Genomic DNA, 15,000 nt, shown 5'->3' on the forward strand with positions numbered 1-15,000 from the left:
TGACCCACAAAGGAGCGAATCTCATTGGCTGGCAAAATAGAATCAGGGAGCGCTCGCGAAAGGTGAAATGGATTAGCCTTCGGTCCGAGAAGGAGCCTTTGGCGATTCGTGTCGGAAGGTTTTATCTGGGATCATATATATGAAAATGTATTTATGTGTGTGTCTCAGTATCTGTCTGTCAGTTTGTCTGTTTATTTATATCTACGTGTATCTACATATTCTCTCTCTCTCTCTCTCTCTCTCTCTCTCTCTCTCTCTCTCTCTCTCTCTCTCTCTCTCTCTCTCTCTCTCTCTCTCTCTCTCTCTCTCTCTCTCTCTCTCTCTCTCTCTCTCTCTTGTTTTTATTATCATTATTACCAATATCATTATTATCATTATTATCATTGTTTGTTTACCCTTATTATTATCATTTTTGTTGCGGTTGTTATCATCGTCATTATCATTTTCCTCATTACTATCATTGTTGTCTTTATAATAATTATGATTATTATTTCTGTCATTATTGTTATTATTGTTTTATTGTTAGTATTATTATCATTAGTAGTAGTAGTATAATTATTATAATTATCATTATTGTTGTTCCTTTTGTTGTATTACTATTATCATTGTTATAAATGTTTTTGTCATTATTAATATTAATAACGATGAGGATGATGCATTTTGTGTTTTGTATGTGTTGCTAATAATATCATTATCACCATTTTTACCGATCCCGTCACCATAACTATCACCATCATCATCTTTTTCTGATTGTCGATGCAAAACGTAAAACATTTTTTAATGTAGTATTGACTGCAATGGAAAGAACAGTAGTAACATCAGGAGCAGTGCCAATTATTAGAATAGTAATCGCTGTTGTAGTGGCACTGGTTTTAAGAATGGTGCCTATGTGTATTTGATGATAACTAACAAGCAAAGAAAATGGAAAATAAGTTCTTTAATTTCACTGGTAGGAATAGCGAAGTAAGAATAATTATTTTCTTTTCTCTGTAGATTGTAATAATAGTTTAAGAACTAGGTATTCATGAAATAACTGCATTGTTGATTAGCGAATGAAATTAAATAACTGTTGATTAGTTATGGTGTATATATATATATATATATATATATATATATATATATATATATATATATATATATATATATATATAGATGTAGATATAGATATAGATATAAAGATATATAGAGATATTCCTTAAATTCCTTATCATCCTCAAGTAGTAAAGTATAAATCCTCTCTATTCTTACCATTCCTTGAATTCCTTATCACCCTCAGTAGTAGATAAGGATAAATCCTTTCTATACTTACCATTCCTTGAATTCCTTATCACCCTCAGTAGTAGATAAGGATAAATCCTTTCTATACTTACCATTCCTTGAATTCCTTATCACTCCCACTACTAGATACGAGAAAATCCCTTTTATCCTTATCATCCCTTGAATACCACATCCTCAAGATTAATCAGCATACATTAAAAAAAGGAAAAGAATCCTTATCATTATTATCATCCTTACGCCTCTATTCCTCTCTCTTCGCTTCTCAGGTCAGATGATCTACATGGAGGAATGGGAATTGACCTTATTCCTGGGAACACCTGTCATGCTTGACCTCGACTCCATGATATACTCGGGTCTCTTCATTAACGATCTCTCCATGCACGACTTCTCCAGGTAAAGGCCTAGCATTCGGCTTTATTCGGCTTTATTCGGCTTTATTGGTGATTGGTGCGTCTGAGTGCATGGGAGGAGTTTTGTGTGGAAATATTACACAGATAGATAGATGGATTGATTTGATAGATAGAAAAAAATAGATAGATGGATAGAAAGAAAACTAGATATGTGGATAGAAAGAAAAATAGATATGTGGATAGAAAGAAAAATAGATAAATGGATAGAAAGAAAAATAGATGAAATTGATATTTAAATAGATAGACAGATGAACTGAGATAGATGAATAAATAGATAGATAAATGAATAGACAGATAGATAAATAAATAGACATATAGATAAATAGACATATAGATAAATAGACATATAGATAAATGTATAGATAGATAGATAGACCAAATGAATAAATAGTTACATAGACAGATTGGAGAGGAAGGAGCTTACATCATTCAATATACATACGGGACCATCCCCGACCCACTTAAGATGGAATCCCACTCCCACCGCCCCCCCCCCCACCCCTACCCCCTTACACTCCCGTCCATCAGCTGACTCCCCCCGAGATTCCACTCCCGATTTTCTCCCAATTCGCTCCCACTCCGAACCCATTCTAACAGACCTTCTCTCCCTCCCTCCCCTCCTTCCCCAACAGAGACCGGATGCTGGCGGGGACACAGCAGTCGGTGGAGCTCGAGCTGGCCCTCTCCCAGGAGCAGCTGAAGAGCAAGAAGCTGGAGGAGTCGATGAAGAAGCTGGACGAGGAGAAGAGGCGGACGGACGAGCTCCTGTACCAGATGATCCCGATGCAGGTCGCGCAGAGGCTCCGGAACGGGGAGAACCCTGTGGATACGTGCGAGGTGAGGAGGGGGGGGAGGGAGGGGGGAGGGAAACAGGAAGATACGTGCGAGGTGAGGAGGGGGAGGGGGTTGGGATGGGGGAGGATGGAGGGGGGAGGGGTTGAGGGAGGTAGAACCCTGTGGATACGTGCGAGGTGAGGAGAGGGGAGGGGGTTGGGATGGGGTAAAGAAACAGGAAGATACGTGCGAGGTGAGGAGGGGGGAGGGGGGGATAGGAAAGGGGAGGAGGGAGGGCGGACCCGTGGATACGTGCAAGGTGAGGGGTGGGGGGGATGGAGTAGGTTAAGGGGAGGAGGAAGGAGGGGGAAAGGGAGGGAGGGAAGATGAGGGAGGGCGGAACCGTGGATACGTGCGAGGTGAGGAGAGGGGAGGGAGGGGGTTAGGACGGGGTAGGGAAAAGAGGGGAGGGAGGGGGTTAGGACGGGGTAGGGAAAAGAGGGGAGGGAGGGGTTGATGGGAAGGGGTATAGAGTGAGGAGGGGTTGGGAGGGAGGGGTATAGAGTGAGGAGGGGTTGGGAGGGAGGGGTTTAGGGTGAGGAGGGGATGGGAGGGGGGATGAGGTTGGGGAAGGAGTGAAGGTGAGGAGAGGGCTGAGACGGGGTAGGGAAAGGGGAGGAGGGAGGGGTTGAGGAGAAGGGGTGTACGGTGAGGAGTGGTTGAGGGGAAGGGGTATAGAGTGAGGAGGGGTTGGGAGGGAGGGGTTTAGGGTGAGGAGGGGATGGGAGGGGGGATGAGGGTGAGGAGGGCTTGGGAGTGGGGATGAGGTTGGGGAAGGGTTGAGGGTGAGGAGAGGGCTGAGACGGGGTAGGGAAAGGGGAGGAGGGAGGGGTTGAGGAGAAGGGGTGTACGGTGAGGAGTGGTTGAGGGGAAGGGATGTAGGATGAGGAGGGGAGGGAGGGGGAGGGAAAGGAGAGGGGGGTGAGGGAGGGAGGGGTTGAGGGTAAGGAAGGGAGGGAGATAGGGACAGGAGTGTAGAATGGAGAAAGTTAGGTGAGGGAGGATGAGGGAGGGAAGGAATGATAAGGTGTGGTCGGGGAGGGAAAGGGGAAGGAGGAGGAAGGATGGAGGAGTGGGGGGGGGGGAGATAGGATAAGAGAAGGAGTGAGAGGGGCGGGAGGATGAAGGAGGAAAGGGTAGGGAAGAGCGTTAAACATGAGGGAGAATGAAGGAGGGAGAGGCGGGGAAAAAGGCAGGGACGTAAAGAGCGATGAAAAACAGAATAAGTAAGAGGCGGGCATGTCAATAAGGATGATAAATTAATTAAAAATGATTGAGTGCAATCAAGGAAAGTCACAAACTCCCTGGATTGCAGCGACGAAAAGAGAAGCCTTGGGGCGCCGGGCAGGGGGGGGGGGGGTAGGAAGGGGGTGGCGAGGGATAGGTGAACGTAGATAACGATGATAAACAACAGAATAGCGACACAGAAAGGTGTTAGAGGAGCGCGGGAGATTAGAGATAAGGATAGTAAATTTGCTTAAAACGGTGATATGGTGATGTGGTTTCAGCGTGTATGTGTGACTGGGAGATGGGTGTGTGGGCGTCAGGTTAAAAAAAAAACAACACTGTGATATGTGTGTGATTGAAGAGCACAGAGGATGACGAGAGCATTTCGCATAAAGATAAATAAGTAATAATGATAATGATAATAATTATAATAGTAATAGTAATAATGATAATAATAAAAATAATAATGATAATAATAATAGTAATAATAAAAGCAATAATAATGATGATAATGATAAAAATGATAATAACAATAATGATAATAATAATAATAATGATAATACTAATATTTATGATAATGATAAAGTAAAAGAATAAACTAAAAAACAGTGAAATGGTAAAATAACGAGCCGTGCGTGGTTCGCGGTGAGGAAATCTGGGCGTGTAGGATAAAAATAAAAAAATTTTCAACGATAAAATGCCAAAGAAGGCGCGAGTGACCTGGCGAAGGGGCGGGCGGCGCGGCGGAGAAGGGCGCGGCGGACGGAAGGCTTGAGGTCTGAACGAGTCCCAGGCACCGGCGGGGAGAACGTCGGTTGGTTTGGTTTGCAACGGCGATTAAGAAAAAGAAGAAAGAAAAATCATCCAAGTCGACTGAAAGAATAAAAAGAGCATCGCTAAAAAAGTAAATAAATAAAAAACAATAATAATGAATAAAATCATTAATGAATAAATTGGGAAGTATACTTTATATATATATATATATATATATATATATATATATATATATATATATATATATATATATATATATATATGTATATATATGTTTACATATCTTAGTCAGCTGAAAGAAGGAAAGAATATTGCAAAAAAGAATATATATATATTTTTAGGGGGACGTTACCTTTGTGTGTGTGTATATATATATATATATATATATATATATATATATATATATATATATATATATATATATATATATATATATATATATATATATATACATATATATATATATATATATATATATATATATATATATATATATATATATATATATATATATATATATATATATATATATATATATATATATGAATATCCACGTCAGCTGAAAGAAGGAAAGTATCGCTAAAAAATCAAATCTTTCTATTGGGACGTTAGCGTTATATGCGTGTGTGTGAAATAACAAGCAGCCATTATAAAGATCCAGGGTCACTTTAGCACGAAAGGGAGTTACACGGATGAAAAAAAACTGAAAGCCAGTTTTCAGAGGCGCGCCTTATATATTCTAGCAATCTGCTTTATGGATGCGTCCGCTCGACTGAGTTATAAAAGGCGAGGAGATGATAGGGAAGAAGCACCTTTTTCTCAAAAGAACTGTTGACGCGTGAGATGTTAAGGGGGGGGGGGACTACTCATAATAAACGTCTTTCTATGCCTAAGAGTAAATAAATAGATAATTAAAACAAGGCAAGAAGACCAGTCCTTCTTTACCTGATATGGTTACGAAATATGACGGAAAAACAAAACGAACTTAGCGGAAAAAAACGGAACATACACGGAATGATGCCGTCATAATAGTTATGAAAAAAAAATCATCTGAGCTATTAAATGATGCCGTCTGGGGGAGCGAATGGACAGGAGGATCTTGCTAATACTCATTTCCAATCCCTGATCATTAAAGAGAAAAAGCGAATGGGTAACTCGACAATGCAAGAGATATAACTGATACGTTTTCATCAAATCTTCATCAGATTTATTTGCAACACTGGCGAGGATTTGATCGGAAACGCTGCAATTGCATTCGTATCACTGATATCGAACTAACTATTGCCTAGACGGAAAGGCAGATTAAAACAGATAATACTGTTATCTCCGAAGCAGATGTATTTAGCTCTAGAGTGGGAATCAATACCTGCTACGAAATATATTTTTGTGCTTATATGTCTGTGCTTGAGGGAGACAGGGGGGGGGGAGGGAGAGAGAGAGAGGGAGAGTGCGTGTGTATCTGTATTTGACAGAGTGAGAAAGAGAGAGAAAAAAAGGAGATAGACGGAGATACAGTGATAATAAATAAATAAATAAATAGTGAATATCATACCAAACAGGTCTGTGTGAGAGGGTAAATGTCTCCTGCATCAGACCTCATAAATGAAGATGGTAAATGCAATAACTAATACTCCATCAAACGAATATACTTTAAGGAGCTTCATCCTTTTTGTCGAAAAAAGAATGACACATAAACTCGACACAAAACTGCAGCCATCTTATCGCACGGAATCCAAGAAGCTGCCAACTATGCAAATCCTTTGGCGTCAGTGACCTTGAGATTATCACCAGCCTGAAAAAGATAACACGGGAGGCGAGAATGTCTTGGGGAATTTTGTTATCGCTCGGTAATACGGTGATTTTTTATTGTATCAGTGATAACCACAGCGATTTTTTAGATAGTGAAAGTATGAGAATAGTCATCTATTGCACCATGGCATTGTCTTTTTTTATGAATCACTTTTTTTTCATTTTTTTATGATTCATTTAGAGGTTATGGTAAACTGATGACACTCTGACGGTAAAACTTCCAAGGTCTGACGAAACGACTATGAAAATGTCGACTGTAAATGGTCACATAATTATCACTTATTACATGATAATAATCAACAAAGATCTTGGGACTGTACACGATAAATTTGATTATTTCAAGCTCACATACAGATCGACAAATAAGAAGATAATGTTATAGAAAAAAAAAGAAAAAGAAGAAAAATAGTTGAAAGAAACCCAGGAATATCACTTGCTCCGATTTTCAAGACCTGCACAAACTCCATTAGAGTGGAACTGCTTGATCTCGTGAATTCCCGAAGGCATGAGAGCTGCAGCACGGAGCTCTGAGAGAAGGTCACAGGTGAAAAGTTTATCCGGAATGCTGAAGCTGCGACCGGGGAAATAAAACTAGGAGGCTTTCGGACAGCTGGAGGGGTGAATGACGTCACACAAACACCGGTTCGGTTCCTGTTATGCAGAACTTGACTATATTTCTTTCCCAAACACTTCCCGGTGCAGATTAACGCTCGTAATTACTTTCCTGTGAGTCACGGCCGGACGAGGAGGCGGGAAGGCTAATAAACAACGGAAACGGCAAGTGAAAACTCATTTCATTCACCATTAAGCCTGTTACTGCAGGTCGATTAAACGGGAAAAGAAAGCGTGAATGCGAGACAAAACGAAACACATTTACATACGTATGTCCATATAAAAGTGTATATAGACTTAAATGCACAGACACAAACACATACACACATATATATGCGTGTGTGTGGGTGTATGTGTGCATATATATAGAGAGAGAGAGAGAGAGAGAGAAATTTGATTTTGATTTGACAAATTTGTAAACATACAAAACATGCATAACTGTGTCAGAGAGAGAGAGAGAAAAAAAAAAAAAAATGGGCGAAATAAAAACACACCCAAAAACCTACATCCAAAAGCGAGCCCCCTGGACCCCCCCCCCATCCCCCTACCCACCCACCCTCTGCACACTACACGCCGGATTAACACGCCCATCCCCCCGCCCACAGACGTTCGAGAGCGTGACCATCCTGTTCTCCGACGTGGTCAACTTCACCCACATCTGCAGCCACATCACCCCGATGGCGGTGGTGTCCATGCTGAACGAAATGTACTCCATCTTCGACAACCTCACCGAGAAACATGGCGTCTATAAGGTAATTGCGGAGGAGAATTGCTATTTGTTTATTTATTTGTTTATTTATTTATTTATTGTGTGTTCAGTTTTTGTGTTATTTATTTATTTATTTATTGTCTGGCCTTTTATGGAACGTTGATGGAAAATTTTTTTTTATTTATTTATTTACTTATTGTGTGTTCAATTTTTGTGTTATTTATTTATTTGTTTATTGTCTGTCCTTTCATGGAACGTTGATGGTTTTGTGTTTTTTTTTCTAATCTCTGTGTTTTTGTAAATTTGTCTGTCTGTTGCTCTCTAACTATTTGTCTCTTATTCTCTCTATATCTACCTCTCTCTCTATTTATCTATCTGTCTCTGTCAGTCTCTCTCCCACCCTCCCTTCCCTCCCTTATCCCCTCCCTCCTTCCCTCCCTCCCCCGCTTTCTTTCAATCTATCTTATCCCTCCCTCCCTCCCCGACCCTCCCTTCCCCCCCCAGCAAAAAAAAAAAAAAAAAAAACTGACCTTTGACCCCCAGGTGGAGACCATCGGCGACGCGTACATGGTCGTGGCGGGGGCGCCCGAGAGACAGGCCAACCACGGGGAGATGGTGTGCAACATGGCGCTGGACATGGTGGAGGCCATCACCAAACTTACCGACCCGTCCACAAGTGAGGTTCCAGGGATGGTGTGGGGATGGGGGGATGATTTGGGGGGGAGGGGGAGTTGTGGGGGGGTTGTAGTTTGGTGTGTGGGGGTTGTTGTTTGGTGCGGGGGTTGTAGGGTGGGATGGGGGTTGTTGTTTGGTGCGGGGGTTGTAGGTTGGTGTGTAGGGTGGGATAGGGGTTGTAGTTTTTTGTGGGGGTTGTAGTTTGGTGTAGGGGTTGTTGTTTGGTGCGGGGGTTGTAGGTTGGTGTGTAGGGTGGGATGGGGGGTTGTAGTTTGGTGCGGGGGTTGTAGGCTGGTGTGTAGGGTGGGATGGGGGTTGTAGTTTGGTGTGTGGGATGGGGTGGGGGTTGTAGGTTGGTGTGGGGGTTGTGGTTTGGTGTGTGTGGGGTGGGCTGGGGGGTTGTAGTTTGGTGTAGGGGTGGGGGTTGTGTGTGTGGTTGTGTGTTGTGTGTTTCTGTATTGTGTGGTGGAGTTGTGGGGGTTATAGACTGGTGTGTGGGGGTGGGGGATGGGGTTAGGTTGGTGGGGGATTGTGTAGGGATAGGTTGAGAAGGGGGGTTGTGTGTGTGGTTGTGTTTGTGAATTGTGTGGGGGTGGGGGGGGGGGGTTAGGTGCGGGATTGTGGGGGAATAGATTGGGGAGGTGAGGGAGGGGAGTTGTGTGTTTGGTTGCGTGTTTGTTGTGTGTGTTATGTGTGTGTATTTACATTGTGTTTTATGTGTATTTTGTGTGTGTGTATGTCTATATGCACACACAAACACACACAGACAATATATATTCTGTATATATACATATCCAATCCACTAAGAATTCCTAACAGTCAAGCGACGCCTGTCTCCCCCACCCCCTCCCCCCCCTCCCGCCCACCCTTGCCCTCGACCTGATGGGCGTGCAGAAAACCACCTGAGGATCCGCGTGGGCGTGCACTCGGGGACGGTGGTGGCGGGCGTGGTCGGGCTGAAGATGCCTCGCTACTGCCTCTTCGGAGACGCCGTCAACACAGGTAAGGAGAAAATTCGTCATCTGATTTTTTTTTTTTTCTTCTTCTTCTTCTTCTTCTTTCTTTCTTTCTTTCTTTCTTTTTTTCTTCCTTCTTTATTTCGTTTCTTTTTCTTTTTCCTTTTTCTTTTCTATTTTCTTTCTTTGGTTTCTTTACCTTTTTTCTTTTCTATTTTTTTTTTTTTGTTTGTTTTCTATTTTTTCCTTTTTTTATATTTTTTTCTATTTTTTTTTCTTTTCTATTTTTTCTTTTCTATTTTTTTCTATGTTTCATTTCTTTCCTTTTTTCTATGTTTCATTTCTTTCCTTTTTTCTATTCTTTCTTTCTTTTTTTTTTTCTTTTTTTCTTTTCTATTTTTATCTATTTTTTCTTTTCTATTTTCTTTATCTATTTTTTCTTTTCTACTTTTTCTTTCTTTTTCCTCTTTTCTTTTATTTTCTATCTTTTTTTATTTTCTTTTTTCTTTCCTTTTTTGTTCTTTCTTTTGTTTTTTTTTTTCTTTTTTTCTCTTCTTTTCCCTTTTCTCTTTTTCTATTTTTTATCTTGCTTCCTTCCATCCTTTCTTTCTTTCGTGGTCTACTTCCGAACGCCTTTCTTCTCGCTTCCTTTCTCTTCTTTCAGTATTTTTCCTATTCATATATTTCTCTGTCTCCGCCTTTCCATCATCTTCATCTCTCTTGACACTTTTTCTTTCTCCTGATCCTCTTTTTCTTATTCTTCCCTTTCGTCTTAACCTCATCCACTCTATTCCTTTATCTTCATCATGCCTCGCTCTTCCCATTTTCGAAAGATTCTTCGTGATTGCTTTGTCTCTCTCCTCTCTCCTTCTTCACCCGATTCTTTACTGTTTTTTTTTTTCTTTCTTTCTTTCTTCCCTTCTTTCTTTCGCATATTGGATTCTCGTCCTTCCTCTGCGTCTTCTCCTCATCCTTTTCCCCGTCTCATCCTCATTTTTTTCTTCTTCCTCCTCTTCTTCTTCTTCATCATCATCATCATCATCATTATCATTATCATTATTATTATCATTATTATTATCATTATCATCATCATCATCATCACCACCATCATCATCATCAACATTATCATCATCATTATCATCACCATCAACATGTTAATAATATCAGTAAGAATAATTACATCAATGATAATAATAACATGAACTACACATGCCTACATCATAATAGTAATTTCTCTCTCTCTCTCTCTCTCTCTCTCTCTCTCTCTCTCTCTCTCTCTCTCTCTCTCTCTCTCTCTCTCTCTCTCTCTCTCTCTCTCTCTCTCTCTCTCTCTTCCCTCTCTCTCTCTCTCTCTCTCTCTCTCTCTCTCTCTCTCTCTCTCTCTCTCTCTCTCTCTCTCTCTCTCTCTCTCTCTCTCTCTCTCTCCCCCTTCCTCCCTTCCTCCCTTCCTCCCTTCCTCCCTCCCTCCGTCCCTCCTTCCCTCCCTCCCTCCCTCCCCCCCTCTCTCTCTCTCTCTCTTTCTATTTCTCTTTCTCACCCAGAAAGCACAGGTAACTTACAGTCTATTTACAAGGGAATCAGATGCTCAGTTAACAAGACTTTGATCATGCATATGGTTTCGGTTTTCGTGTTAATTGAAAATTTAATTACTAATTACATCGTGATTTGATTGCTGGCATTAATTGTTTTGCCAAATTAGTGAAATTAATAAACGCAAATATTTGATAATGAGGTGGTTAATTAGAGTCTGATTAACTGGATTGCCTTCATGTATTTCTAAAAATACTGATTAGATGGTAATACTATCAGATGCAATGTTTTTTGTTTTTTTTTTTTTTTAATAAAGTTGATTTTAATGTTTTTTGTTTTTTTAATAAAGTTGATTTTAAGTCATTTAATTTAACGGTTTTCTCGTGATGAAAAGATCGTTAGCAGACTCGTGAGGCCAGAAATCCCTAAAGTGCACAAAATAGATTTATTGAAAGACGGGCATGGGCGGTAGGGTTTGCACCAATATTGCATTTTTCTTACCTTGGCATTGTAACAGGAACAACGAAGGGAAGGGCAAGAAAACACACGAATATGCCCATATTCGTGTGTTTTCTTGCCCTTCCCTTCGTTGTTCCTGTTACAATTTGTTCAACATGAATTCCACACATTACCTTGGCATGAACATTGCAACTTTTACTACAATGGTATCAATATTGCATTTTTTCTACCTTGGCATCAACATTGCACCGTAATCTGCCATCGTATCAATATTGCAGTTTTTTCTACCATGGCATCACCATTGCAACTTATTCTACCATGGTATCAACATTGCAGCTTTTTAAGATCAATTGTAAATAAAACACCGGAGGGAACAGCAAAAGCACACGAATATACGACTCTACGTATATACCGGAACATATCCTTGTTCCTCAGGCCTTGAGAAGCAATATAGCGAAAAGTTCTTGGGCGTATCCGTGTATTTTCTTGCATCTTTTTCTTTATTCATTGTGAATAGAACGATGAGGGGAAGAAGAAGAAGAAGAAAAATACGAATATGACGACTTTGTATATATATCGCAACATATCCCTGTTCATTAAGCCGTGAAGCAGCGATATAGCGAAAAGTTCTTGGGCATATTCGTGTATTTTCTTTGTTTTTTTCTTTACTCTTTGTTGATAGAACGATGAAGGGAAAAGAAAACAAAAAAAAGGAAATTAATATAACGTATCCCTCTTCATTAGGCCTTGAAGAAGCAATTTTTTGCATTTCTGTTTTTTTCTTCTTCAACTAAGCATGCTTTGTTTTTGTTTTGTTTTTCATTGTAACACTTTTTTCTTTTATTTAATTTTAGTATTTTTCCTTTCCTTCATTTTTACTTTCTCTTCATTTGAGGAATTTTAATTTTTTCTTCATTTAAGAAATGTTTATTTTCTCTTCCTTTGAGCCCTTTTTCACCTTTTCTTCAGCTTAGTTTATTATCACTATTATCATTATTATTATTATTCTAGCCTTTCTTCATCTTTTGTCTTTACCTTCTACCGTCACTCTCTTCCCCAGCATCCCGCATGGAGTCCACGAGCGAGGCGATGAAGGTGCACATCTCGCAGACGACCAAGGATATCCTGTCTTCCAGATACCAGGTCGAGGAACGTAAGGAGATCGCCGTGAAGGGGAAAGGTAAGGCACTTAATTACGACCTCGGGAGGGCGGCGGCGGCGGCGGGGGTGGTGGTGGGAGGGGGGAGGGGGAGGGGGGTTGTCTTATCGATTTGTTTTTCTTCATCTTATTATTATTATTATTGTTATAATTATTGTGTTATTGCTTTTTTTTTTGAGGGGTCTTCTCTATTTTTCTTCTTTTTTTCTCGTTCCTTTTCTCTCTCTTTTTTTCTTCTTTCTCGTTCTCTCTTTCTCTCTCTTTTTTCTTCTTTCTCGTTCTCTTTCTCTTTTTTTTCTTCTTTCTCGTTCTCTCTTTCTCTCTCTTTTTTCTTCTTTCTCGTTCTCTTTCTCTCTCTTTTTTCTTCTTTCTCGTCCTCTTTCTCTCTCTTTTTCTTCTTTCTCGTTCTCTTTCTCTCTCTTTTTTCTTCTTTCTCGTTCTCTTTCTCTCTTTTATTTTCCTCTTCCTCGCTTTCTCTCGTATTCTTTCCGTTTTCTTCCGTCGAAAATTTTGGTATTTGAAATTCAAAAACAAACGGGGATGCTTATATGGTTCAATGTGTGCGTGTGTGTGTCTGTGTGCGTGTGTGCATGTTGGTGTGTGTGTGTGTGTGTGCTCGCGTATGTATATGTGATTTTTCTTTTCCTGTGTGTACATTGATCTACGCATCTACGTGTATCTCTGCGTCTGCGTATACCTGCGTATATACCTACACATCGTCCTCTCCCAGCGCTCTCGTCTGTGCCTCATCTATAAGTAATTCCCCTCCATTAGTAGCGCTCAATTAAAGGAACGACCTCCCCCCCCCCCTCAGTCATTAAAAGTCCATCCACCATTTCTCATCATAAGCTCTATGGATCTCCCAATGACGTGAGTGACATCATCATCATCATCGGCAGTGATGTCATTACAACGCACATCATCTTGGTTGTGTCGGAATCGATGTGTTATTGAAGCAACTTTTTTTTTTTTTTTTTTTTTTTTTTAGGGGTGGGGGTCGGGAGGAGGAAAAGGAGAGCGAAAGAAAGGAAGCGAATGGGAGACGAGGAGAAAGAGAGAGTGTGTGGGACGAAGACAAAGAACGGGGAGAGAAACAGATTAAAAGGGTGGGGAGAAGAGAAAGAGGGTGAAGGGAGAAGGAAGTAAAGGAGAGAAAGTGACGTATGGATTGAAAGACAAAGGAAAAGTGAGAAAGAGAAAAGTTAGCAAACAAAGAAAGATAATGAAGGATCTGTGAGGCAATCAGACAGATAAACATACACACAAGGAGAGACAGACAGACTGACGACAGACAAGAAAAGACAGACAGACGTAAGGAAAGACAGGAGGAGAGACAGACAGACAGAGAATGAGAGACGGACAGAGAAGAAAAAACAGGCAGACATAAAGAGAAAGAGAGACAGGTAAACTGACAAACAGAGGGAGAGGCGGACAGACAGAGAATGGGAAACAGACAGATAGGCAGGCGGACACAGGGAGAGAGAAATGCATAATGAAAGAGAAATGCATGAGAGACAGACAGACAGGCAGATGATAGACAGAGAAGGAGAGTCAGACAGACATTACAAAAATAGAAAGATCATATTGAAGAAGAAATGAATGAAAGAGAAAGATTGAAAGACAAGTCGACAAATAGAGGGGCGTCTGGCAAACAGACAAACAGACATACAGGCAGAATATAGCCAGGCAAATAAACAAACAGACAGATAGAGAAGAGCCAACCAAACAGACAGACAGCCAGAGAAAAAAAAGTGAGAAACGGACATGATTTACAAAATCCCAGAGACCGGGAAAGGACCTCCAGCACGTTCACGCAAGAAAAATATAGATGGCAGAATGCAGGAGGCAAATATTGGATTGCGAACCATTAAAGCCAGGCAAGTGCGGCCGAAAAAAGGTTTCCATCCTCTATGCAACCTTTTCCAAACCTCTTTTTGAGTGTTGTGTCTATAAAGAATAAGTAGAAGAGGATGGGTGGAAGAGGGAATCCGAAAGGGAAAAGAGACAGGCAAAAGGAGGAACAGGCAGAGACAGATATTGGAAGAGGAGAGAGGAATAGTAATAAAAATGGTAATTATGATAGAAATAATCATGATAAGGAAAATATCATAATAGAAATTATCATGATAGTGATAATAATAACGATGGTAGTAGTAGTAGTAGTAGTAGTTAGGAGAGTAGTTATTATTATTATCGTTTTTTATTCTTATCATCGTTATTATGAATGTTATCATTATTACTAATTTTGCTAATATTGTTGTTTTCCTTAGGCAAAAAAGATACCTTTGGTTCAGGTCATCCGACCGACCGTATTTTTATCGAAAAAAATGCCGACTCAAAATTTTGTATTGCTAAATTCCCGCCTTCCACAAATCTAAAACCCTGGTTCAAAAATCCCGCCCAAACACACCCGCTAGCGCCACAACGGTTAGATTACCAAAACACACTGAGCAAACCTCGTGCCGGGGAACTGCGCCACGTCTCTGGCCGCCAGCCGATGACCGGCGATTCTGCACGGGGCGAGCGGGCGCCATCTCGATGTCAAAACGAGAGCCCTCTGACTGAGGC

General features: G+C 40.7%; 1 protein-coding gene across 3 annotated transcripts in view; it reads left to right on the forward strand.

The window, feature by feature from the left end:
- Positions 1 to 15,000, forward strand: part of LOC113829435 (soluble guanylate cyclase 88E) — a 201,643-nt gene that overhangs the window by 170,409 nt on the left and 16,234 nt on the right. For all 3 annotated transcript variants that reach the window (XM_070122849.1, XM_070122850.1, XM_070122851.1), the window contains exons 9-14: positions 1,545 to 1,671; positions 2,321 to 2,525; positions 7,550 to 7,696; positions 8,197 to 8,329; positions 9,223 to 9,330; positions 12,334 to 12,453. In XM_070122849.1, the coding sequence (XP_069978950.1) occupies positions 1,545 to 1,671; positions 2,321 to 2,525; positions 7,550 to 7,696; positions 8,197 to 8,329; positions 9,223 to 9,330; positions 12,334 to 12,453 (840 nt within the window). The remainder of the gene's footprint in view (positions 1 to 1,544; positions 1,672 to 2,320; positions 2,526 to 7,549; positions 7,697 to 8,196; positions 8,330 to 9,222; positions 9,331 to 12,333; positions 12,454 to 15,000) is intronic.

Source organism: Penaeus vannamei, chromosome 6 (assembly GCF_042767895.1).
Source record: "Penaeus vannamei isolate JL-2024 chromosome 6, ASM4276789v1, whole genome shotgun sequence".
Lineage (NCBI taxonomy): Eukaryota > Metazoa > Arthropoda > Malacostraca > Decapoda > Penaeidae > Penaeus > Penaeus vannamei.